The following is a 25,052-nucleotide window of genomic DNA, read 5'->3' as shown; positions in this document are numbered from 1 at the left end:
AAATTTGTGTATGTATATAAATAAAGTATATATATATAATATTGCATGCTTGTTTTTCAAGGACATCATGTTTGATATACGAATAGGATATCTATCCTATCCTTCCTATACAACAATGTAAACGTATTACGTGTGGTTATTCTAGGTCTATTTCAACCCTTATTGTAAAATATTTATATATACCAGAGCATCCTCCATCAGTTTACATACCTGCACTGTGATAGAGGGTAACTCATAAATCACGCCACCTACATACACGAAATCCACATTTACAATTAAATAGGACACGCATATACGGAGTACAATGGGACAGACACTCATAATAATAAAAATCGAAGAAAATCGGAGAAACTCTGGAATCAAAAACGCCGCGTTATACACAAGGCCATCGTCCACCCATCGACAATTATATGAACATCGAAAGTAAACTCCTTCGTCGCTAGGGAACAAAAAAAAAAGATCCATCTAAACCAGTACACTGGATCCGTCGCCCTTCTTGCATGCGCAAACACCACTGCCTGCAGCAATCTGGGACGGTGTCCGGGCAAAACTCGGAGGAACATCTAGCACCGGATTCCGGGTGAAGAAGTGGCGCGGGCGCAGCAGAACCGTCATGGGCTCTGCGGGCATAATGGGGTAATCCTCCGGAGAGGGGAAGTGGGTGAGTCCAAAGGTATGCCAGAGGACGATGTCGGTGTTGTCGATGGAGCAGTTGGGGCCGGCGGCTTCGATCCAGGCCGGTAGACCTGCCGAGGGCTCGCCGGAGGTTTGGGGAACGTGGCGGCCAGCGGGATGGATCTCGTCGTCGGAATCTATTGTGTAAAATGTTAGTTTTGAGGGGGGTTTTTTTTTTTTTTTAAGATTGAGACTGAGATTGAAATACAGGCCAGACGTACATTTAGTGACGTGGACAGCGTGCCTGGCGAACCCGGCTCGCTTCCAGACTAGACCTCCCTCCTTGGGAAGCAGAGAGGGAACCTCGCGGCTAACCAGCTTGTAGCAGACGGGCTTCTTGCTGTATGGGTTGAGCTTGTTGGTATTTGCCATTTCCCAGGTGCGGCCGGTGAAGCCGTCGTAGTCGGACATGGCCTCCTGAGGAGTGGTGCATTTGGTCTTCTTGGCGTAGAAAGCGTTGCCGTACTTGTTTTCGGCGCTTCCAACCTCGCCCGGGCCGCGGGTGGCGTCGACCTGGAAGACGGTGTTGTCTGGGCCGTCAATGTTGGAGTCGATCCGGAGACAGAACAAATGCTGGTGGTTGTGGGCGTTGACACCGGGGTAGACTTCGGTGCCCCAGCCGTGCGTGTCCTCGCCGGGGTTCATGGCATAGGTGTTCAGGATACCAGTCAGCTTGATGTCAAGCTGGACAGTCCCATCCTGGTGGAAGATCCAGTAGACGCAGTATTCGTAGTTAGCCGCAGTGAAGATATGGGAGATGATCAGCTTCCGGCCGCGAGTGACGATCATGGACTCGTCACGGAAGTCGGTGTGCTTGAAGAGGATCCCAGCGTCTTCCTCGTGGATACAGATCGCATTCTTCACAATAGTGCTAGCACCTGCACGGTTGACAAAGGCAGCGTCCATGTAGTGAATTGCTCCCTTGCAATCACAGCCGAGGGACAGGCTGTTGGTCATGTAACCACCGCCATATTCTCCCAAGTCGAAGGCGTGCTTTCGCTGGTGAGGATGTTCGGGGTTCCCGTATGGCACAACCATCTCAGCAAGGGAAAGACGGTAGAACACTGGGCGGACATTGCCCTTGTCATTGAAGGTGATGTTATTGAGCACAATCCCTTCGCGGTAGTTGAAACCCACATGGATACTCCAGTTCTGCCAGTCGATAATGCGCCCGTTCACCTCGAAGGAGACGCCCTCGGGCTGAGTGATGTGAATGGGCTTGATATCTGTCCTATAGCCGCCGTCCTTCTCAACTGCGGCGGGGTGGTAGTTGTTAGGAGCAGCCTTGCTGAGTGGACGCCGGACAAGTGGGATATCAATGTGCATGATTTCCTTGGTCTCTGCGTTGTAAATCGGGCAGAAATCCAGGGGGAAGGTGTACTGGGAATCATCGACGTGAGGCCGGTAGTACATGAGAGCTTGCTGCAGGCGGACACCTGTGCCAAAACGCTCATCATATCCGATTGTCCAGGCTAGTGTAATGTCAGCAATTCCATATCCCGGCAAGGTCCGCGGAGCTAGACAAACTTACGGTCACAGTAAACTTTGTGCATCTCTTCCTTGGGGATGCCAATAATTTCGCATTGTTCAATAACTTTGGGGTCCTTGCGGACGATGTGCTCAACTTCCTGCAGATCCTCCATCGTAATCAGAGGCTGCACTCCAGGAGTATGTTGCCATTGAATGACCTTGTTGGCGTCCAGGTCGACAATCCCATCGTAAATCTTACCACCTGGAGCAATGGCCACGATATCGGCCGCGCGAGTCGGACGGGGAGCCTTCTCAGGATTTGCCAGCCAGGCCATCATTTCGGCCTTTCGCGGCTCATATAGAGTCACTGCATTAAAGTTGACCTTGCCATGCTCCTTGCGGACTCGGGCAACGGCAGCATCGATCTCCGTTGTTGTAAGAGGGTCAAAGGGATGAGGAGGAGGAGGAGAAGTAGCATTAACATGCAGGGTCAACTGCTGAAGACGGTCGAGGACCATTTCTTTTTTTAAATATGGATGTGTGGTGGGATGGAGGGGACAACACAATGCTGAGAGATGAACGATGAGAATATCGCAAGAATACAATCCCTCACGGGGGGATTGTTGGTGGCTTATAAGCCCCAGCATGTATGCACAGGTGATAGCAAATGTGACCTGAAGAGGATGCGATAACATGTCCACCCGGATTCCTTTGCCAATCTGGGGCTAGCGGCCTTGATCGTGTTGCTCTCCCCCAAACGGTAGAAGAAACCCCATTACCTACTGAGGATACAGATACAGATTTCTAAATGCCATTCATGAATCTGAATTTCTACCAGGTACAAATTGGAATACGTTACCGACACTCCTCCCCGACCTTGCAGTGTACCCGTAGTGAGGGTCACAACGTGGTTACGAATCATCAGAGTAGAATAAACCCAACCCGTTTCTACCTACGATTATTTATAATGAATTGATGCCGGAACATATCAGAGAAACAAAATAGACAGCCGTAAAACGCCCGGAGAGCAAAACAAAATCATATTCCAGCCGAAGAACAACACCATACACCCTTCGCAAACACCCCTCCAAAACCATGAAAGAGAAACTCCCGACAAGAGAGACCTCGCCACAGAAACGGAAAATGCAACCAAAAGAACAACAATTAGGACATCACATGCTATGTACATCCATCAAGCCGTACCGTGTCTTATCTTCTTGCTAGGCCGAACAGGAAAGAACCGCACCAGCGGAGAATCCGTGACAGAAAGAGATCGGGTCGGACGGTCCTTGTAAGGCTGAACAAGCCTATATTGGGGAATTTTTTTTTTTTTTTCTAAAATGAAGAAAGCAAGCCAGAGGCTGACACCGAGCAGCCTTTATGACTTCACCATCTGGAATTGTCCGAGGACTCCACCTGTAGCTCCAGGAGTCAGCGCACCAACCGCTTGATGTTGAGGTGTTTGAGCGCCAGCATTTGGGGTGCTTGGCGTACCAGCAGCCGAGTATATTGTTGCTCCATTGAGATTTGGAGTCTGATGGGGTTGCATGTGGTATGTCAAAGCTGGCATTTGACCGTTCAATCCCCAGATCTGGCCCGAGTATTTAGCCTCGTCGATCGTGCCACTGAAGACAAGTTGACGCATTTTCCAGTAAATTTCTCCTGTTACGAGAGAGTCAGAACCTGCCTGGTGGGCGATACCGACCCGTTTTACTCCAAGTTCATCTGCAATATCCTGAAGCCCGGATTTTTGTCCAAGGTTGGTGAGAATCTGAGCAGCAGCGGGGGTTAGCGGGGTGTCATTGACGGCCTGATTACGTCCGGCGTGTTTCATGAGATACTTGATGTCGTACAACGAGGGGAAGAAGATATTGAGAAGACCGTGGAATTCCTCTTCATTCTCCGGGAGAGGCTTGCAGAGCATGATTTTCATCAGGTAACCAAAGTCGTAGCCGGAATGGAAAGAGACCCAGTGGACATCGTCCAGCAACACCAGTCCGGAGCTAATCAAGAGGGCACCAAACTCGAACGGATCAATACCGTTCTTCTCATGCGTTGCAAAGTCAATTCCTGCCTTAGCCAGCATGGCCGTTGACTCCTGTGCGTACATATCATCCTCGAGCGAAAATCGGAAGTTGAATTGCCAGGTGCAAGGGGCAGGTACTAGGCTGTTCCCAAGGGGGTTCCCGCTGGCATCGGTAGCGTTGGGCGGTGGGACCTCACCCTCGGGCGAGAAGAGCGTGATTCCAAGCTGAATCATCTTTAGCAAGTCGACATTACACCGTAGAGTCTGGTAGTGATAATCTGCTTTGTTTGTGAACGATCCGATCGGACGGGCGACGATACCGGGGAACTCGGTGTCCTGCAGTGGTCTTAGTAATGGAACTTCGCATGGGCCAATAGCCAATTTGACCCCCCATCCTCGACAGCTACATAGCGATCTGGACCCTTACCATGCTGATATAGGGATACTTTTCGACCAGTTGTCGTAACACGGCCATCTCCTGGGCCAGGTTGTGCTTCCATACGTCGCGGATCCGGGTCTTCACGCCACTTGCCTTGCCATCAAGCGTCAACCGACCATCATGCACCTGGTGTAATTGCTGTTGTTGCATCTGTGCGCCTCTCGCGAAGCCCATCTGGGCGGCATGACTCGCCAGTCCCGTACCACCGCCATCGGTACCTCCAAACCCTGCGACGGACATTCCGTTGGCAATGCCGGCGCCGGATAACGTGAACGGATTGATATTCGTGTTCGGATTCCCCGTTGCGAAACCGGGATGGCCACCGAGGGAGGGAGGTGGGAGAGCTGTGTTGCTAGACGGAGCGTGAGCTGGATGATGCTGGGGTTGCTGCTGCTGTTGCTGGAGATGAGCTTGTAAGTGCGAATAGGGACCGCTTAGACCCGCAGGCCCATATCTGCCGACTGGAGGGGGCATGGTGATGAGTACAGCACGGGAGGCTGTGCATACATCTGAAATGGTGGGATATGAAGGAGGGGAAGCAGAGGACAGGAAGTCAGTTGGTTGGTCTTTTTTTCGCGCTTTCCAGGCCCGTGACGAACGAACCGGAAGGCGGAGGAGCTTTTGGGATTAGCGTGCCAAGCCTCAACTTCGCTCGTTGCCGGAATCGCTTCGACTTCATTCATTCCTTCCACTACAAGACCAGACCAGAGGTACAGAGAGTCAGCCATCTGTCTTCCATTGTGCCTGTGGTTATTGCTTCCTTCAATTTCAATTGTTTCTCTGTCAGACACCATGCCTGTCCAACACCCCACCGGATTCGACATCCGTGAATTCAAGGCCGCCGCCTCCCCCCGGTCGGTTTACGCTAAGAGAGACCCCTGGGCTCGATAGTAAGGCCTCGACGCTACTCAATTCATCTGGAGACTGTCACTGACTGTTGGGCAAAGTGAGGCGTGGAGGTACAACGGCCCCTTCAGCCGCTTCAACCGATTCAAGCGCATCTTCCCTGGCTTCGGTATTGCCAGCGTTGCGTTCGCCGGCTACTGCGCATACGAGCACTTCTTCCTGCAGGACGAGCACCACCACGGTGACAACCATCACTAAACGTCCCCAGTATCGGACAAGAAAAACAGAAAGAACGAAAAAAAAAAAAAAAAACCAATACAAGGGCAGAATAGTCACGACCAACACGCAGCAACAAGGATGAAGGATACCCCCGGCTTTCCACGGAAAAGAAATCCGATTTTGTTCTGAAGAGAAAGCGTTGCGTCGAGGATGGTGAGTGTTCTGGTTGTGTGCTATACTATAGAAGGGGTGCTCCTCATCGGAATCTGTCTGATTCTTACGGATGAGCGTCTAGCTCTCTCCGCAGACGGCGCTTGGGTTTGATTTATCGCGTGCATGTACATAGCATTGTCATTGTTATATTAAAATGATTTACTTCGCCATGAGATCTTTTAAAATGATTTACTTCGCCATGAGATCTTTTACTGAACCTTTGTACCTAGAGTTAAGGCGCTGGGAGCGAAACGGGAATCCACACTGAATTTAACTCGTAGCCTCGATAAATCAATCATCTAATATTACTCCGTACTCCCGGTACATATGCAGCACTGAATGTATGTGCAAACTGATCATGTGCTAAAAAAAAAGAGAAAAAATATATTCAAAGTATCATGCGTGGTACAAATATTGACGTAGTTTCAAGGGCATTATCATTGATTGTTATATAAACTGTTCAAATCATGGATAAAGTACTAATGAGCCTATTCTTCAAATATCAGCGAAATCCCGTCGTCGCCTGCAGTTACTACCCGCTTTCCATCAAATCCCTGAACAAAGCCCATGATTCCACCGGCTTGTTCGCCCTCCTCGTTCTCAGTTAAACCGAGGTGTCCTCTCCACTCTGTCAGAAGACCGTGGGCGGCAGCTGTGGTTCCTCCACGGGCATCCCAGCGTCTCACAACGCCATCGATACCAACGGACGTGAGAAGATACGATCGACCCTGGCCGGCCGTAGCAGCGGCTAGAGGATTGGGACGAGCGGCAGGGGTGGCGGTGGTGGACCGGCTCTGCAGGAACTCAACCTTCACGACGGCGCCCTCGTGGGCTTCCTTGATGTGCCGACGCACGGCAAATCGGTGGGCAGTGTCAAACAGGGCGACTGAGCCATCCACGGAGCCCGCTGCCAGGAGAGTCAACGGCGGAGCAGAGAAAGAGAGCGTCTCAACGCTATCGGATTGCGGCTGCAATGCAGCAAGGAGTGTCCCGGCCGTCGCGGCGGAGGTCTGCGGAGCAGCACCCTTGCCCTTGGACTTGCCCGCGCCAGCACCGCCAGCACCGAGACGAGGCAGACCCACGATCTTGATATGACCTTCTGCTCCTCCAACAGCAGCGAATCCACCAGTGGGCGCAATCGCAACCGAGTACAGACCGCCCTCCACAGCGAATCGTTGGTCCTCGGCCGTAAGCCCAACCACCGCGCTGGTTCCAGCAGAGTAAGGAACACCGGCCGCAGCCGCATGGCCAAAGACATCATAAACGTAGAAACTACCATCCTCGGAAACAGTGGCAAGCATGTTCCCATCCGGGGTCCAAGCACCCGCCGTGCAGGGACCGGTGTGCTGGAAGAAAGTCTGAATGATCGAGATAGGCTCGGCGGCATCGTTGTGATTAATGCGGAAAACCCACGCACTGCCGTCATTCGCACCCAGCGCAACCACATTCTTCTTCTCCTCGTCGTCGCCATTCGCGCAGGGACAAACCGCCACCCAATTAATCTCCTCTACCTCCTGGGCCTCCGCAACAAACGCCCACGAGAGCCCCGTCAGCTGCGGTGAAGTATCGCGCCACACGCGCAACTTGCCATCCAACCCCGCGGTCACCACATACTCGCCCTGGGGCTCTGTGAAGGCCACCGCGTTGACCGTGTCTGTGTGTCCATCCATCTTCACGAGCGGCTTGAGAGAGTCCCGCTCCTGTCGCGGTTGCGGGTTGGACTCGTAGCTCTGCGGGAGAAGGGGCCGTTCGTTCTGTGGCGTCGAGTCGAAGAGATATGCAGTGTCGTCGCCAGACCCTGTCACGACAATGGCGTTGTGAATCGGGTGCTGGGCGACACAGAAGATGGAGTCGTTGTGCAGGTCGAAGTGCGCGGCGGAGTCGTTCTCAAGTGTGATCTCTTGTTCTTCAAAGGCCATTTCGTGGTCTCCATCTCCATCCTGGTCTTCGCCATCTGAGTCCATCGGGTGGTCTTCATCATCCCGGTTGAAGATTTCTTCCGCCTCGTCGGCTTGGAGATAGGCATCTTCCTCTCCCTCGTTGTGAGGATATTGGGAGGAGGACATTGTAATGAGACTGGATCAAAAAAAAAAAAGTAAAATAAAAAAAATAAAATAAAAATACAAAACAACTTTTTCAAGGGTATAAGAAATCTATTATCGTAAAAAAAGGATTTTAATCAGAGAGATGTGTGGTGAGAATACAAGCCAAAGATCAAGAATCTTGTAGTCAAATTCGAACCCCGCTTAGAAATTCATTTTCTTTTTCTTTCCCCCGCGCTTCCATCAAACATTGCAAACATCCACATCACCAACTGGATTTTGTCATCATCGATTTTGTCGATCAGGAGAAAGAGGGGAGATGAGGCTAAATTGTGGAATTCTAATTTCGATCAACCTAGTCTAGTCTGGCTTGGTACTGTATATCCGTACTAAGACCCTGAAGATACAATATATCGATCGCATTATGGCCAGTGCCTTCATAGTGCCTACAGTTTGACACCCGCTTGTCTACGGATTTCCTTCTCCTGGTCCCGCAGGAATCGTCGCAGAATCTTACCGCTGGGACTTTTAGGGATTGTGTCGACGAACCGGACACCACCCTTCAACCACTTGTGGCGGGCTTTATGATCCTGCACGTGTTTCATGATGGATTGAATGGTCGCTGCATCGTCTGATCCTGCGGCCGGTGATTTGACCACAATGGCTTTGGGAAGTTCGCCTGCAGCATGGTCGGGGATCGCGATCACGGCGCAGTCCGCAACGGCAGGGTGGATGAGAAGGTGAGCTTCTAGCTCCGCCGGAGCGACTTGTAGACCCTGAAAAGCCAAGTTAGTCAGAACCACTGGACACGCGGCTGTAGGTACCACCAACCTTCACTTTGATTAATTCCTTGATTCGATCCACAATAAACACATGCTCGATCCCCTGTGGACTCTTGCAGATAATGGCTTCATCGCCAGTGTGCATCCATCCGTCTTCGAATGTCTCTTTGGTGGCCTTGTCGTTGTTCAAGTAGCCCAGGACGACACTTGGACTGCGGACCCAAAGTTCACCCGGTGTCTCATATTCGGTGACCTCGACGCCTTCTGGGGTGACGATGCGCACTTCAGCTCCGGGGAGAAGACATCCCGAGGAACCTAGGAAGACATCGCTGTAATGGGTTGAGGTGACAACAGTCGCAGTTTCAGTAAGTCCTAGCGGGTATCAGCCGTTTTGTTCTTTGGTGGATTCAGTGGGAAAATAGCACTGACCGTATCCTTGCCGAATGGAAACCTGTGGATATATTTTTTGGAAGTCGAGTGCTGTCTCTCTGCCCAAAGGTGCTGCTCCACTGAAGAGGGAAATCGCTGAGCTGAAATCGTACTCGGCGCAAATTTCCTGATTGCGAATCATCGTGATGATAATTGGAGGGACCTGTTGAATGATTTGCAATTAGCAGTCTATTTTACTACTGTCCCAAAAAAAAATAGGTTTCCGACGAACCACAAACAAAGCAGAGATCCTGAAATTCTGAACAGCAGCCATAAAACTCCTCAACTCGAATTTGGGGAGAACTACGACTTGATCGCCCCTGAACGGTCCACAATGGCACATCACAACTAGACCATAGATGTGGCTTTGAGGAAGCAATCCGAGAACAACATCAGTATAGTAGGCACCGCCAGGAGTGGACTGGGCATCGCGCCAGGATTTCTCAAAAGCAGTAATTTGCAAGACATTCGCGATAACGTTTCGATGGGAGATCATGACTCCTTTCTAGAATCGCAGCCACTGTTAGCTACATCGATTGCCCTCTTCCGGGGTAACCTACCGGCAATCCAGATGTTCCGCTTGAGTAGCATAGGAACGCGGTTCGGCGCGCAGCCTCTCCAGCACGCCATTTTATCCTTTCCACTCTTGGGAGTGATTTTCCAGCTTGGATTAATTGCGAGACCGTTGTATATCCCACGGGAGGCTTGATACCCTCGCTGAGCTGTGGTGGGACCTCAATCAAGTAAATGCGATTTTTTGGCAACCCAGCCAGAGAAGCCGCCTCCAGGGCCGTGGCTAGAAGCGGAATACATGTGAAAAGGGCCTTTGCCTTGGAATCGAGTAGCTGGTGTTTTAGTTCTGCCGCCGAATAAGCTGCATTAGCAGGTGATACAATGCCTCCTAACTCATGTGTCGCCCACGCTAGTGGAAGGGTGTCAATCTATTTAGTTTTTTTTTTTTTTTCAAAGAGAAGAAGATGTAAGCAGCCACGAACGCTCGTTTTACACTGATTGATTGTCCGAATCTGGACTTACAGTGTTGACGCTGAACACAGCGAGAGTCTTGTCCCACTCTGTGCCCGAGCCCGGTGTCCAATTGAATTCCTGTGCGATTGCTCGGGTGAGGTATTCCACTCGCTCCTTTACTTCGAACGTGGAGTAGGTCTTGCCGGTTAGTCCGCATGTGAATGGGTGTCTTGAAGTGGCCATGGGGAAGCGTCCATGTTGTTCTGTCAGTATAAACTGGCTGATTGGGATGTCGTCTGGTATTGGCAGCAGGGTGCCTGCAATGCTTGGAGCGGTAAATACCATGGCGATGGAATAGAGTGCACAAGGAGATGGGAGACAGGAATGTTTTCAAAAAGTTAAAGATCGAGGAACGAGCTGAGAAGGCGCTACAAGTAGAAATAAGTAACCGGGGATTTCGAAAGGAATCGTTCAGTGCGGGGAAAGCTCTATATTTCTTCGGCTTCCTGGGCAACTAAGATCAATAGGGGATGTATGTATATCGATACATAAATACTTTATGCATAATCACCCAAAGTCTCCTACTCTGCTTTGTCTTTATTGATCGGACAAAAGGGGTCAAACAAAGAAAGCAAAGAAAAGTCAATGGAAATAGTATTTGAAGCTCATCAAAGGCAAGCAAGAATTCTGTCGACTGTCCAAATTTTAGCCGAGGAAGAAGCCAGCGACGGATTCGGCGCTTTCTTCGTATAACCAAGGCTGTCGGTAACTCTGCGATCCGCCCAGGCCTAGCCTCGGATCTGATCATTTTCTACTATTTATCTAGTACGGAGTAGTTGTTTGAACCATGTCAGATAATGACGTTTATTTAACTAATAGTAGTTGGTAACTAATCCAGATTTATCACATAATTGAAGCTCTTCACTGCGTGGTAAGAGATCACGGAACCCTAACCATCCAACTCACCAACTAGTCACTTCGTCTAGACTCATATTGCCAATGCAAACTCTCAGAACAAGATTACCTTGAAGTCTGTTAGATGCTATGAAGTCACCTATCACTAGGTACCTAGGTAACTAGTTGTTGAGCCTGTTGATAAGTATAGAACAAATACCTAGCAGACAAATTGCCTTATAAACACAAATCTGGTAGCATCTAAAAGAAATCAAGGTTGCTCCTGCACGGCGAAACCCTGATAAAAGTGCTAGATTTAGGCAAGGATTAAATTCTTCCTCTTCAACAATATACCCTGGTCTCTCGGCTGGAAACCGAGACAAGGATTTAACAGCTTAATCGTCTTAAAATTCTGGATCAGATGCTTGTCGGCTGTACTCACTATTAGCCACCGCACGGATTCTATGTGACCAATTCACTGTTATTCAAGGAGTTATTATTGACCAGGAGAATTGTGGTCATTCAGCTCCATCATCACCTGGACGAATTTCTCCGGATTATGAGGGGAAAGCTGCATACTACCTACAGGTAGCTTAGCTGGTAATGACCAATAACAAGACACAACCAACAGATATCAAGATCCCTTAGTACGGGGCTAGGGACATAGTTAAAATCCCCAATTTTGAGTCATTTACCCGTTTAGCCAATTTGGGAGCTATCCCCACATCTTATTATGTCGGTAGTACTAGATAGGTAGTCTGTAAGGGATCATTTCATGACCTTAACCAATCGATGAGAATTGTACCGGGCCGACGCAACCGGGGGGGGGGGGGGAAATAAAACCCTGGGAGATCTCTGGTGTATTTTCTGCTAGATAGCTTGTCCCTGTCCTGTGGCTTCTTTTTTTTTTCTATTTCCTTTTCCGTTCTTTGCCTTGAATTGTGAACGTTCAACGTCTTCCGGAGCTCAAATGGGCTATCTATACCGAATCGCGGCGGTTTTGCTACTTGGCCTAGATGGAGCTCTTGCGCGCCAGTCTCATCAGTGGGGGCCGCGGAATTGGAAGAGCCTGGTCACCTTTGGGGATAGTTATACTGATGATTCGCGGTTGGGATACTTTGCCAGTCACAGTGGTGAAGCACCACCAGTAGGCTGGGTGGAACCAGTGGTAATTTACTCCGTTTCATTCTTCTATTTTGATCTCACCGTCGCCAAATCCACAGAATTTATACTTAATGTGTGATATCAACAGAGTAATAGCTCAGCCTCGGGAGGGTATACATGGGGATACTATGTAGCCCAAACCGCACATGTCAACCGCTACAACTATGCCGTGAGCGGAGCCGTGTGCTCAAATAAAATCACCCCGCGCTGGTTTTCTTCAATCGACGCCGACTTCCCCTCTGTTCTAGAGTATGAGATTCCTGCGTACGTCGCCGACAGCAACCATATCACGCAGCGGGGGAAGAAATTCCTAGACATCCCGTCGGATGAAACGATTTACGCGATCTGGATTGGAACAAACGACCTGGGGAATGATGCCTTCCTCACAGACTCCCAGGTCAAAAACGCCACAATCCCAGACTACATTGAGTGTGTTTATGATGCCTTGGACAAGGTTTATGCCAATGGTGGGCGGTACTTTGTGATCATGAATGCAGCCCCCCTGCAGCTCTCTCCGCAGTATGCGACTCCGGCGGACGGTGGTCTAGCTGCAACACAGTACTGGCCGGATAAGGGGTCAAATCTCACAGAAATAAGCTACCGCATGTGGGAGTCTGTGACCACGGTCAACAACGTGTTTCAGTACAAGACTCCTTATGAGGTGGTGATAGCGGATCGCTATCCGGGGGCGCAGCTTGCGGTGATGGACACGTATGGTTTGGTAGGGCCTCCTCCTTTTCTCCTCTTTTCATTTCATTTTTCTTTTCAAATTAGCTTGCTGACAGTCTAGATCTCGCACATTTACTACAATCCCACCAAGTACCTGGCGGCCCCAGCGAATGTGACAGGATACATCCACCACTGTAATACTAGCGGAGGAAATTGCGAGAAACTGCCCAACGCGGCTTCATTTCTCTGGTATGATGAACTACATCCATCCGAACGTACCGACCAAGTCATCGGAAAGGAGTTTGTAAAAGTGGTGCAAGGAATAAGCGAGTGGGCCACATATTGGTGACCTGTCTAGTTAGAGCCCAAGCGAGGAAAGGAAGAAATTGAGATATAACGATGCTAAAAGCGCAACACTGGGGCCGATTAAATGGATCCATGGCTTGCATTCTAGTACTAGCACCCATCACCAATCAAGAAGCTGTGGAACCCAACATACCCCAAGGCAGACTCGAGGACTGCCAGTCTTTAACTAGAAGGAGGGGGTAAAAAAAGAAAACCAACCAGTGAATTTCCTTGGATATAGATTGATCGTATATTGACTGAGATGGGGAAATGGCCTGAATCTGGAATTCATTAATGCCTCCATGGTCCTCCTAAGACCCAATGGACATCACCACTCCTCGCCCTTCTAACTCAACCAAAAGATCTATATCTCGCCTCCGATCAAGGACTGCATCGGATCCATACCATGTATGGCGGCAATATAGCATCCTCCTCCCCCCTACTCCAACAACCCACCACACCAGCATATCCCATAGCAATCCGCCCCGAGCATATCACCCCGGGCGAAACCATCCTCACCATCCGCAATCGTCCTGAACCCTGGCACGCCCTCGACTACACAATCTACCACCGGAACGGAGCCACCCTGTTCACAGTACACGGCGACCCATGGAGCCTGGGACACCGCCGCGTCTTCCGCGACCGCTCGGGGCTCCCGCTTTTCGAGCTGCGCGGCCGATGGTACAACTCGTCAATGCTGGAGTTAAAGCTCCCAGGAGACACCGGGAACAGCGACGTCCTTCTCTCCGCCAAGTGTCGAGTCGCCATCCAGGCTCCGAGAGTGGTCCTGCGCTTCCGGAACATGGTGGAGACGGTTACGACTCCGACTCCGACCATGACGGCGGCGGCGCGGGTATCGCACCACCCGGCGTTGGCAGCGAAGGACAACGAGACTGTCATGGAGATCCGCGCGTTGGATTTGGATAATGTGCTCCAGGTGGCTGTTGTGGAGGGCCGCCGCGTGGCGTATATCGAGCGGGTTACGGATCTGGATGAGTTGATGGAGGGGCAGAAGCCGCCGTTTAGATTCCGGCCGAAGTGGAGAGTGAGGGTTGCGCAGGGGGTGGATCTGTCCTTGGTGAGTAGATTTTTTTTTTTTTTTTTTTTTTTTCCTTTTCTTATTGCACTTTGTTGTGTGATGTTGATTGCATGGTGCTGACTGGCTGGGTAGGTTGCTGTGATGGGGGTGATTTTGGGCCATCAGGTTTCTGGGGTTGGGGCTGTGAGTAGGTAATTGTTAGGTATGTTTTTATTTATATATATATTTTTGTCTTTATTACTATTGTTTCTAACTGTTTAGATGCATGTATACACTAAGGCTTGGTTATGGAGGAGTACTTTCATTGACCACTTCATCTGTTAATATCTTGTATAATAATTAATTATTCTTGTTTCCTCTTTGCATCTGTACTAATACAATTCTTATTGGAAATTCTGTACTGTGTAGATAAATCCATAAATAGAATCATAGGTATCTGCTCGCGAATTGCATTCTGCTAGAGTGAGATGCAGCTCAAAGGATTCTAAAGCTAGCAAAAGGTAAGAACCGCCCTTGATCCTTTAATTTCGGATGGAATTCTCACCAAAGTACTTTTCCCAGTAGGCAAAGATAGTCCAAGCCAAGGGTTTTGAAACAGCATGGTATTTATTGTATGTGCATGACTTTGGACTTGTATATGCGACGCGCTCTTCGGCTCGACTCAGCGTGGAATCAACAAGATAGGGCTCACCAGAGAGAAGTCTATGTAGTACTTGCTAACGATATCTGAGTGGAGGAAAGCCCAAGAGAATGAAACGGAGCCGCCTACCTAGGTAACATCTTACGCATCAACCGTTCTAACAATAACTATCTGGATTATCTTGTCATCATCAGCCCAGATCCTCCAAGAAGACGGTCGGTGTATTTCAGCTATCCTCGCTCGTTCTTCTAGAGAGAATTTCGACGAGGGCCCTTTCTTCTCTCGTTGACGGACACTCATCAAAGCAGCATCTTTGTTGATATAGACTGAAAAGTAACATGTTTGGTGGATTTGGAGTGAGCATACTCCCGCCATCATATATATAGGTATCTATCTATATTTATATGGCTACAGGAACCTGTTGTTATACACTGGCTCTTTGTAGCCCCTCTGGTCTGTCCCCATCTGCCAGCGCTTTCATCCGCTCATTATCATCATATCCGAGGTCTAATCTAGTAGAAATCAAATCTATATAGTACTATGTAGTACATAATCTGATATGTTTAGATTACTGATTAATACTTAAAATTCTCGAAAGCTACATTCCACGTGATGTCTCAAATTCTAAGCCCACATTGTTTGTTCTTTTTCTTTCTCCAACTGTTGTGCTCTCAACTTCTCAAACCTTGCTTAGCCCAAAAGAAGAAGAAGAAGAAGAAGAAGAAGAAGAAGATACTATGGCAGATCGCCTACCCGTCGAGATTTGGAGAAGAGTTTGTTTTTGGGTAAGGCCCTATGGTAGTATTAAGAAAACATGGCATGCATACTCATGATTTTCCAGCTTTACCAAGATGGTTCGAGACAACGATCTCTCATCGTTCAGCCAGATAAATTCGACCTTCTATGATATTTGACGGTTTCTTTCCTCCCTTCCCTTTACCAAGCCACGCAATTTTCGAAAATGGTCGGATCGAGCTTGACAATATGCCCCGCCGCAGCCTCGAGCGTTTCCAAATTGCTCAGGACAAGAATCCTGGCGGGATCTTGATCTGATTCTCCCTCCCACAGATCCTTGTAATTTGTTAGCCCGGCGAATATCCAGTCCTTTGACCGCCTGAAATGGTACTGAACCCAGTCACACCACCACTCGTCCCACGCGGATAGTGCCTAGAGCTGCAATAGTGAGAAGACACTCCTTTCGGGCGAAGCCCAAGGTCATTATACCAGGAGCAGTTGCCCCAGCCTATATCGTCGCTGTAGGGATTATCATAGCAGAGCTTCCGATGCTGGTGAGATTTGCACAAGGAGTCGCCGGATCCAGTCGTGGATTCAGTCATGGTCGAGTCATCTCCAGAGGAATCCAAGCACATCCTACTGGCGCATTGTGGCCACTTAGCCCAACGGAGATACGAATAGAGTGCCATGCCGCTCCTCCCCGAACTGCAGCAGACAGCCCGGTAGTTTTTGTGACACAACCCCTTTGAGATGGAGGCTGTCTCTTGTGTTTGTCCCATCCATACACCGTACGGACACGTCTGGTCACATTTGCCATTGTGGTGCGTGTACCATCCACATTCAACGGCATGGTACGGAGGGCAACATAGGGTACGGACAGAGTCATCGGGGCAGCCGGTCCCGTCAAGCATCAATTCCCCATGGCGGGCTCCAGGATCGCTGCGGTACACAGTTACCAGGTCACTAGGACAAAGAGCACCGCAACCGGTCCATCGACATTGCTTAGACTCAGCTTTCTCTACGACAGTGACGGTCTGGTCATGATATGTCACGAGCGATTTGATGATGGGCGATCGCTTGATCGAGGGACTGTGGGCCTGTAGTATCAAGGAGTAGGCTGCATCATAGGTGTCATGGCTCACGGCCCATACCATGATGCCACCCAGGCAGAAGCGCTTAGCAAAGTCAATCTTAAGTTTGAAGGTTGTTGCATCATCATAGGTTGCCCACTGGTCCTTGTCCCAGGTGAGAACTTCCACCGCTGCCTCCTTATCCAAGGTTGGCTTAACCCCGTATACTTTCCGGATCTCATCGAACTCGCTATTCAGGAGAACCCCGGTCTGCATGCTACAGTTACCGCTTCTGGAACCGGACGCAAAAGCACAGCCTGCCGTTCTAGACACAGGGTCAGTATGGTTTATCGAGGCAAAGATGAAGAAGAGCTCACTGGCAACTAGGATCTGCTACTGTGAATGCACGGGCGTAGAACGCAATGCCCAGAGTGACCTGATCAGAGTTGATATTATTCCGCCAAAGTAGATCCATTGACTTTGTGATTTCAGTCAAGTTGGTGTGACTGTCAAGGGAAGCACTAGTGCATTTGTTGCCTACGCAGAGAGAGAGAGAGAGAGAGAGAGAGAGAGGCAAGAGTCAGCGTGTGTTTATAATTCGGAGCCGACTGGCTTACCTTGGTCCCAGACACCGTGCAGGTCATAAGACATGTAGTTGAAATAATCTACATGCTTGGCAAGAGATTTGATATCAAAGTGCTGGGAGATACCAGTACGATGTTGGCAGGGTCACCGTCATTATGATCCGGCAGTAACTGCGATGGCCAGCTAGCCGTGGGACTGACATACTGTGTTGGCCCACATACTCACTGGGATGATGCCTCCTTCTGGGGTGCGAGCACCAAGGTGAGCAGCAGCAGCGCAGCTGTGTCCCTGACACAAACCCCAACCCCATGATTGCCTCTAGAAGCTTGATCAGGGTATTGAGATGCTGTGTACGGCTATTCTATTTTACTTTCTACGCTATTTAAAACTTAGGCAAGTTCTCTCCTTCCACGTCTCCAGACCCTAACCCTCTTGAATCGACTGCATGAAGCCCCGACTTGACCTATCTATCGTAAATTGGTTAAGCAATTGGCTGAAGCTTGCTTCAGGCACAAAGGTAAAAAAAATATAAGCTCTCTCCCCTTTGTCCATGTCCAAACCTCGATCGAATCCCTCCATGTCATCGGTATCTTGATCAAATCAAAGGAAGATTATCGACAATATGGACCAGCCATTCTCCGAGGCTGGATTGAAGTCTGCCAAAGAACTTCAATCATTCCGAAAGTTGAATCGGAGGGCTTTTGCCTAAAAGAAACAAGAGTTCAGGTAGAGCAAGCCCAAGCAACATGTTCCCGATGCCAAATACAGCATCTTGGATGCAACGTCCGCAATTATAAGGCTTTCTCACCTCCCGCTCAGACGAAAGCGAGGTCTCATCCCAGACCTTGAAAGCCGCCCTCGAGCTTATCCACCAGTGGCATGATCCTGGGTTTCAAGGGTCTATCCGATGCTGCTAGAATATGTCCTTGGTGGGCCGTTTCTTGGACCAGGTCCCACATTGATGCAGGATCTCGCAGCCGATACTCTGGTTTAGGCTAATTAATTTACGAACGTTGATCTATATGATCTCTTTTCACAAAGCAATGATGCCTGGCTCTTCCAGGTACAGCACTGCGGAGTATTTCACGTGCTCTGGGGTGACTGCACTTGGTAGGACTATGCCGGGGAAGGATCACTGGTCTTATACCTATGTGATAAATCGATCATTGTATCTGCAATCGCAAGACTGTAGTGCATATTCCGGCAATGCACTGTCTGGTTGCACGAACGCAAGGGTCAGAAAGACTGTTCCACGGAGGATAGTGCCAAATACATTAAAGCCCAGCTGAGTGTCTCGGGTCCGGTAGGAAATAGTACAATCTTCATATAGTTAACCGCTTACAGCCAATTACTGGAGCTTTTAGTTTAGTTTCCGTCTTCGAGACATAGTTATGCCTACTTCGACCGTGTTTAGTCGACCAAATGTCCTTGACGCCAGTCTCGCGGACGGGTAATTTAAGTCATCGAGATATCTCTTGTTATGTAGTGTCTCGGGTGTCCGCCGCGCGGAAGATGGACATTGCCATGACGTGCGGTTCCAGTCTACTGACTCGTAAGTGAGACGTTCTCGACTGTCTTTCAGGTTTTCTTGCGGGTGGATAGATTATCTGCCTGCTTCCGGCTGAGAAGCTTTGTATGAGGAAGCTCGAAGACCAGAGAGATTCCACCTGTCGGAAGACATCTGTAGGCTTTCCGGGCCTCGATGTCGCCAAGGGCTTGGGCGGGAAAACCCTTGTTTCACTTGGCAGATCACCGTGAAACAGTCCGTCCGCTGTTATTCGGGGAAGTTCTGGAGTGGTCTATCCCAAACCACCTGTGTTTGGGATCCCGCCCTGACCTCTGTTTACTCTCTCGCCTCTGCAAACCCGTCGTCCGAGTCCGGAAAATCTCCGTTCTATATGGTGCCCAGATTCAGGGGGGGGGGGGCACGTTGATCAGGACGAAGTATATAACCCAGCATTCCCGGCCAACATCGGGCTTGATTTCTTCAACAGCCAGCCTGTCACTCTTTTATACACTCATTTCACTTCTGCACTATTGCTCTCGTTATCTTCAAAAGTTTCCACTCTTTTTTTTTTTTTTTGATTCAAAATGCCTAGCATCAAGTGGCTCCTCACTGTGGCTAGCTGCCTAGGACCGGTTCTTGCAGCTCCCACAGCCACTACCCAGATGAACAAGCGGGCTTCCGCTAACGATGTAAGTTGTGGCTCTCCATGGCCCCCTTCTCGAGGATAAAGCATTGACTGGGGACTTGTTAAAAAAAAAAAGGCTGCCTTTGGCTTTGCCAGTCTGAACGGAGGCACCACCGGTGGTGGATCAGGCGGCACGACCACCACCGTTTCCTCATACGCCCAATTCACTGCCGCCGTGGCCAACGACGAGCCCAAGGTCGTGGTTGTTGGCGGACCCATCACGCAGGCCGCAAAGGCCGTCAAGGTCGGCAGCAACACGAGTATCCTGGGCAAGGACTCCAAGGCCGTTCTCACGGGGTTCGGACTTCTGGTCAAGAAGAAGAAGAACGTGATCATCCGGAACCTGGGCGTGAAGAAGGTACTGGCGGCGAATGGAGACGCCATTGCGGTGCAGGAATCTACCAATGTGTGGATTGATCACTGCGATGTCTCGTCTGACCGCGACCACGACAAGGATTACTACGACGGGTTACTAGACGTACGTATCATCATCACCACATCACAACTATGTAAACTAAGAAAAAAAAAAAAAAAAACAGGTCACCCACGCAGCCGACTACGTGACCATCTCCAACACCCTCATCCACGACCACTGGAAAGCGTCGCTGGTCGGCCACTCCGACAAAAACGGCGCCCAAGACACCGGCCACCTCCACATCACCTACGCCAACAACCACTGGGCCAACGTGAACTCGCGCGGGCCCTCGATCCGCTTCGGCACGGCCCACATCTACAACAACTACTTCGAGAACGTGAACCACGGCGTCAACACCCGCGACGGGGCCCAGGTGCTCGTGGAATCGAACCAGTTCGTGGGCGCGACGAAGCCGCTCTACTCCACCGACAAGGGCTACGCGGTTGCGAAAGACAACGACTTTGGCAAGGGGGGGGGGAACCAGGCTCTGGCGGGGACGTTGACCGGCGTCGAGTATAAATATAGCCTGGTTGGATCGGGGAAGGTCAAGGCGGCGGTTGTTGGGACTGCTGGACAGACTCTTACTTTCTAGATCGCTTTTAGGTCGCCATTCATTACTGGCCTTTTTTGAGGGAGCCTCTTGAGTTTCCTATTCTTCCTTTCTCAATTAGCTAGGATGAGAATCTTGATATATATATATATATATTCGTGTATTGCTGGGTATACCTTTTTTTCTTTTTGCTCTTTTAACCCTATCCTATCCTATCCTATCCTATCCGTACCGTCCCGTACCCGAATTATCCCACGTATGCCGTGCTATGCTATGCTATGCTATGCTATGCTATGTAGATTGACGATATAAAATGCCCGCCTTCAAGTATCATAAGCATCGAAATTCCACGCAGCATTCCTCTCCGCCTTGCCGCGCCATAATGTCCACGGCATCGTCCACTCCTTCCACCGGCCCTCCAGAAACCCCATATCCCGGTGCTTCGACCATATCCGGCCCGCCGCGTGGAAGGCCTCCTCGATGGGGGCCCGGCGCACGGATTCGTACCGCTGGAACACACGCGCCAGGGGCTCTTCGCGGTGGTGCGCGAGAATCCGAGCAAACATGATGGAGTCGTCCAGGGCGTACGCGGCGGATTCGTCCCGGGGGGGCATCTATTTTCTGTTAGTTACTTGATCTTGGAATAATACAAAGAATAGAATTCTGAAAATGGGCTTGCGAGAACAAAGAAAAAAAAAAAAAAAAAAAAAGAGAGAGAGAGAGAGAGAAAAGAAAAGAACGTACCGCGTGAGCTGCATCCCCTAGCAAAATCACATTCCCCTTCCACCACCGTCCTCCCGGCCGAACCTGGTACACAGGGTACAACATCCAATTGGTCTGGAGGTTTGCGACCTCTCGAACCCATGGATGTCCTGCGCCTGCGAACCGGGCGCGCATCTCATTCCGGAGAGCGCGGTGGATGGCGAGACGGTCGCGGGCGTCGATGTGTACGGTGCGGGAAAAAGAAGAAGAAGAAGAAGAAGAAGAAGAAGAAGAAGAAGCGGGAATGGAGTCGATTTTGAAGCGCGGGATTAGGGATTCTTCGAATTGCACGATCGCTGCGATGAACAGTTGTGTGTGGTCCCGGTCGCAGTAGCTGGTCAGGAGGTCGCCGTGGCGCGAGAGCGCGAGGCCCGAGGTTCGGAAGGGTGGTCGGAGGATGGTGATGGGCGAGTCGGAGGTGGCGCTTCGGGTACTGAAGGTTGTGCTTGGGGCAATGCTCGGGGTGCTGGATCTTCCGCTGAGGATGCTGCCCCGAGCGGACGAGGGCCGTGGCTGTGAAGGAGGCGGGGCAAGAGGAGGAGAAGAAGAAGAAGCATCAATGGTGGTCTGGAGGAAAGAGAGGCCAGTGTATTCCGAGGGACGATCGGGCGCAACGTATTGTGTCCGGAGGGCCGAGTGGACCCCATCGCAGGCTAGCACGAGATCTCCGGTCGCAGAAGAGCCGTCATCAAAGTGCAGAATGGGTTGCGTCTTGCAGTCTTCAGTAACGTGGGTGAGCTTTTTCCCGTAGATGAGATGAATGTTTGGGTGGCGCTCCACCACGGCGAGCAAGGCCAGCGACAGCATAATCCGCATCACCCTCCGGCCCTTGTACCCGTTGATGCCGTTCCCATGGCCGTCGGTGAAGTCGATGGAACCGAGCGATCGTCCGGATCGACAAGAGAAAAGCTCGACGGCGTCCACATCCGCCCCGCCGTCCGAGCCGAAACGGTCCAACTCAGAGAGGACGCCTAGTCGATCCAGGTGTCGTTGGGCGACAGGAGTCAGGTTAATGGCGCCGCCAGAGGTCGACAGCACATCGTGACGCTCGAAGATCGTGATCTGGAGGTTTGGTTCGTGGGGGGTGAGCTCATGGGCCAGAGCAATGGCACTGGCAAACCCGGCGATCCCGGCACCGACAATGAGGATTTTGCGAGTACGAGGACAAGGATCGGGGATAGAGACGGGGTAGACGAAGCCTTGCCAGGGTTCGTGATCCTTATTAGACTGCATCGTGAAGCTGATGAACTGGAAGAAAGAGGCACGTGAAGAATTACCCTGGTTTGTTTTTTTTTTTTTTAAGAATTCTTCAGCCGGGTGGAGATTTGCTGATGGTGCCACATACAGCTTCCTATCAACCCATTTATGCCTCTTTGAGAGCGCCCTATTAGTCAGAGGAGATGATGGAAGAGATATCCTACAGGATAATAAAGAGAGGAAAGATTCGACTATCCAATTGAAAGACGCGGATTTCCCGCTAAACAGCTAGTACTTCACTAAGCGCAAATGTCAAACGTCAAGCGTCTCAACGGCTTTCCACCTCAACTACCAACAGAGCAATGTCTCCTGATGAACAATACCCCTGGAATTTCCTGAAGAAACAGGGAATATTCATAAATGGTAGCACACTGTAGTTAAGAACTGTCACACCATACTCGGTGTTTTGTCCGCCAATTGCAATATAAACCCCGCACAGCCCGCCATCCCTCGCACCATGCCCTAAACCCACGATGCCCTCCCTCCGGCCATGGAAGGATCTTTCTCCAGGGGATAGCCCCCGACATGCTCAATCCTCGAATGCTGCCCATATCCTGGTGATTGGGGCCGGTGTCATTGGACTCACCACCGCCTGGGCTCTCCTTGACAACGGCTACAGAGTCACCGTTGTCTCGAAGGAATGGGCCTCGTTTAACCAGCAGCCACGGCTGACTTCCCAGATTGCCGGTGCGCTCTGGGAATACCCGCCCGCGGTCTGTGGCCAGCACACCGATGTCGTTTCCTTGACCAAATCCAAGCGGTGGTGCATGGTCTCCTACCATATCTTCAGCGCCCTGGCCAATCCGCCCTCGCTGGCCAGCGCGGTGGGAATCCGCATGAAGCCTGCCACGTTTTTCTTCCCGCGGCCCATCGCAGACACCCCCGACGTGCTTCGGAAAATCCAAGAGCTGACGACCAGCGGCGTCCGGGGATTCTCGCATGGCCCGGGCCTCATCCGCAGCCACAGCAGTCTCGGCCCCTCCCACGGGGCTGTCGACGCCTTTCAGCTTCTCTCCCCGGTAATCGACACAGACGTCTGCATGGCCTGGCTCACCAAGCTCGTCCAGAGCAAAGGGGCCACCCTGCACACCGAGACCATCACAGGCGACCTCTTCACGGGGGAAGCCCAGCTGCGCCGGCGCTTCCACGCCGACGCCCTCGTCAACGCCACGGGGCTGGGCGCCTCGGATCTCGCCAACGACCACACCTGCTACCCGATCCGGGGCGCGCTGATCCGGCTCCTCAACGACGGAACGGATTTCCCCAAAATCGACGCTGCCATGGCGGTGCCCGTGGAGACGGACCCGAATCTCTCCCCGACCGCCGAGCTGATCTTCCTCGTGCCGCGGAACGACCACATCCTCCTGCTCGGCGGCATCGTCGAACCGCACGAGGGCGAGTTGGATCTCACGCCCGAGTCGCCCGTCATCAGGCGCATGCGAGCCCGCTGCGAGGACTTCCTCCCGGGCCTGCAAAACGCCCGGGTGGACCCGGACTACCCGCTGGCGCAGGGGCTGCGTCCGTTCCGCGGGAGGAATATTCGCGTGGAGCGCGAACTCCGCCAGCACGGCGGCAAGCCCAGTCGCATTGTGCATAACTATGGGCATGGCGGCGCTGGATGGAGTCTGTGTTTCGGGTGTGCGGGGGACGTGCTGGATTTGATCCACGACGCTCTTTTGGATTTGGCTCCTGAGTCGACTGCATCGGGGTTCGTCGAGGGGGAGACCGTTGCGAAATTGTAGATCTATACCTGACCTTATATCTACTACTCTCGTTGAGTCTAATCAAGTGAATGGACAATGGTTATTGATTAGAAGTAGAGAACCAAAGTACAACTCCCATCTCTAACCACGACCACGCTTCCCTCCAGAACCCTCCTCCTCCTCCTCCTCCTCCTCCACCACCTCGCGCAGCACCTCCTTCGCCCACTTCTCCCGCGTCTCAAACGGCGCATGGAACATCCTCGGCACCAGTCGCTTGGAATTCGCATGGTCCCGGTCAAACACCGGGCCCTCCCACCCTCTCGCCCGACACTCCAAAACCGCCCGCTCAAGCAGGTCCCGCCCCACGCCGTTCCGTCGATACCGAGTCAGCACCGTCCACGCACGAATCCTCCCCGTCGCTCTCCTCCTCGTCCTCGCCTGCCCGTGTCCCTCCACAACCCCGGCCTCGAGCACCAGAGCCCCGATAACCCTATCCCCGAACCGACTCACCAGCACCACGCGCTCGCGGTCGCGGTCTGGCTTTGCTTCCCCCGCCTCCAACCACACCCATGTGCCCACCCGCTCCGCTTCCTCGATGTACCCGGCGCTCAGGGCCCGCACGACAACCAGCCCGGCCATGAGACACCCGGCGCCCGTGGTCCCGACAATCGGCCAGTCGCCGCGGTCCGCGTACAGCAGCTTGGCCACGACGGCCAGCGTGGCGGCGGCGGCGGCCATCCAGAGCGGGTGGAAGATGATGGCGTTGGCGGCGATCTGGCGCTGCTGGGCGACGCTGTCGGCGATTAGCCGGAGGGCGGAAACGAGGTCGTCTTGGGTGGTTGCGATGGTGGTGGTTAAGTTTGGGGGGGGGGGCATTTTCTCTTCTTCTTCTTCTTTTTCTTCTTCTTCTTTTTCTTCTTCTTCT

The 25,052-nt window shown here is 51.4% G+C and overlaps 12 protein-coding genes across 12 annotated transcripts; 6 read left to right on the top strand and 6 right to left on the bottom strand.

Moving 5' to 3' along the window:
- Positions 1–57: 57 nt before the first annotated feature.
- P175DRAFT_0460139 (peroxisomal copper amine oxidase) lies at positions 58–2,771 on the bottom strand. The gene is made up of 3 exons (XM_040894715.1): positions 2,207–2,771; positions 897–2,147; positions 58–812 (listed from the first exon to the last, which is right to left on the bottom strand). The coding sequence occupies exons 1-3, from the start codon at positions 2,661–2,663 to the stop codon at positions 466–468; spliced, it is 2,055 nt and encodes a 684-aa protein (XP_040751339.1). The 5' UTR covers positions 2,664–2,771; the 3' UTR covers positions 58–465.
- Positions 2,772–3,523: 752 nt separating this feature from the next.
- On the bottom strand, positions 3,524–5,084 carry P175DRAFT_0509919 (CCR4-NOT core DEDD family RNase subunit POP2; the record flags this gene model as incomplete). The annotated part of the gene is made up of 2 exons (XM_040898469.1): positions 3,524–4,507; positions 4,599–5,084. 2 exons carry the CDS (start codon positions 5,082–5,084, stop codon positions 3,524–3,526), a joined length of 1,470 nt encoding a protein of 489 aa, XP_040751338.1.
- A 318-nt stretch (positions 5,085–5,402) lies between these two features.
- Positions 5,403–5,714, top strand: P175DRAFT_0439979 (NADH dehydrogenase [ubiquinone] 1 beta subcomplex subunit 3; the record flags this gene model as incomplete). Its single annotated transcript, XM_040893998.1, has 2 exons — positions 5,403–5,500; positions 5,558–5,714. 2 exons carry the CDS (start codon positions 5,403–5,405, stop codon positions 5,712–5,714), a joined length of 255 nt encoding a protein of 84 aa, XP_040751337.1.
- A 662-nt stretch (positions 5,715–6,376) lies between these two features.
- P175DRAFT_0516979 (uncharacterized protein) lies at positions 6,377–10,803 on the bottom strand (the record flags this gene model as incomplete). Its single annotated transcript, XM_040898949.1, has 7 exons — positions 10,177–10,803; positions 9,702–10,082; positions 9,374–9,646; positions 9,142–9,304; positions 8,762–9,084; positions 8,381–8,706; positions 6,377–7,964 (listed from the first exon to the last, which is right to left on the bottom strand). Exons 1-7 carry the CDS (start codon positions 10,450–10,452, stop codon positions 6,377–6,379), a joined length of 3,330 nt encoding a protein of 1,109 aa, XP_040751336.1. The 5' UTR covers positions 10,453–10,803.
- Positions 10,804–11,971: 1,168 nt separating this feature from the next.
- Positions 11,972–13,183, top strand: P175DRAFT_0439380 (SGNH/GDSL hydrolase family protein; the record flags this gene model as incomplete). Its single annotated transcript, XM_040893958.1, has 3 exons — positions 11,972–12,169; positions 12,254–12,886; positions 12,956–13,183. 3 exons carry the CDS (start codon positions 11,972–11,974, stop codon positions 13,181–13,183), a joined length of 1,059 nt encoding a protein of 352 aa, XP_040751335.1.
- A 402-nt stretch (positions 13,184–13,585) lies between these two features.
- On the top strand, positions 13,586–14,542 carry P175DRAFT_0493742 (uncharacterized protein; the record flags this gene model as incomplete). The annotated part of the gene is made up of 3 exons (XM_040895983.1): positions 13,586–14,257; positions 14,351–14,401; positions 14,480–14,542. 3 exons carry the CDS (start codon positions 13,586–13,588, stop codon positions 14,540–14,542), a joined length of 786 nt encoding a protein of 261 aa, XP_040751334.1.
- An 823-nt stretch (positions 14,543–15,365) lies between these two features.
- On the top strand, positions 15,366–15,856 carry P175DRAFT_0260693 (uncharacterized protein). Its single transcript, XM_040892726.1, has 2 exons — positions 15,366–15,643; positions 15,700–15,856. Exons 1-2 carry the CDS (start codon positions 15,471–15,473, stop codon positions 15,770–15,772), a joined length of 246 nt encoding a protein of 81 aa, XP_040751333.1. The 5' UTR covers positions 15,366–15,470; the 3' UTR covers positions 15,773–15,856.
- A 624-nt stretch (positions 15,857–16,480) lies between these two features.
- On the bottom strand, positions 16,481–17,201 carry P175DRAFT_0409176 (glycoside hydrolase family 18 protein; the record flags this gene model as incomplete). Its single annotated transcript, XM_040893044.1, has 2 exons — positions 16,481–16,988; positions 17,041–17,201. Coding segments are annotated over 2 exons (669 nt in total), but the record flags the coding sequence as incomplete, so codon positions are not given.
- Positions 17,202–19,316: 2,115 nt separating this feature from the next.
- On the top strand, positions 19,317–20,579 carry P175DRAFT_0460120 (pectate lyase family protein). The gene is made up of 3 exons (XM_040894714.1): positions 19,317–19,444; positions 19,517–19,918; positions 19,980–20,579. The coding sequence occupies exons 1-3, from the start codon at positions 19,340–19,342 to the stop codon at positions 20,445–20,447; spliced, it is 975 nt and encodes a 324-aa protein (XP_040751331.1). The 5' UTR covers positions 19,317–19,339; the 3' UTR covers positions 20,448–20,579.
- P175DRAFT_0516975 (FAD-dependent oxidoreductase) lies at positions 20,571–22,477 on the bottom strand. The gene is made up of 2 exons (XM_040898948.1): positions 21,150–22,477; positions 20,571–21,019 (listed from the first exon to the last, which is right to left on the bottom strand). The coding sequence occupies exons 1-2, from the start codon at positions 22,398–22,400 to the stop codon at positions 20,729–20,731; spliced, it is 1,542 nt and encodes a 513-aa protein (XP_040751330.1). The 5' UTR covers positions 22,401–22,477; the 3' UTR covers positions 20,571–20,728.
- A 420-nt stretch (positions 22,478–22,897) lies between these two features.
- Positions 22,898–24,166, top strand: P175DRAFT_0440097 (FAD-dependent oxidoreductase; the record flags this gene model as incomplete). Its single annotated transcript, XM_040894005.1, has 1 exon — positions 22,898–24,166. One exon carries the CDS (start codon positions 22,898–22,900, stop codon positions 24,164–24,166), a length of 1,269 nt encoding a protein of 422 aa, XP_040751329.1.
- A 159-nt stretch (positions 24,167–24,325) lies between these two features.
- P175DRAFT_0416071 (uncharacterized protein) lies at positions 24,326–25,024 on the bottom strand (the record flags this gene model as incomplete). Its single annotated transcript, XM_040893075.1, has 1 exon — positions 24,326–25,024. A coding segment is annotated over one exon (699 nt), but the record flags the coding sequence as incomplete, so codon positions are not given.
- Positions 25,025–25,052: the final 28 nt, after the last annotated feature.

The sequence above is a fragment of the Aspergillus ochraceoroseus genome (genome assembly GCF_002846915.1).
Source record: "Aspergillus ochraceoroseus IBT 24754 chromosome Unknown P175scaffold_5, whole genome shotgun sequence".
Classification (NCBI taxonomy): Eukaryota; Fungi; Ascomycota; class Eurotiomycetes; order Eurotiales; family Aspergillaceae; genus Aspergillus; species Aspergillus ochraceoroseus.
This window is presented reverse-complemented; position numbering and strand designations above follow the sequence as displayed.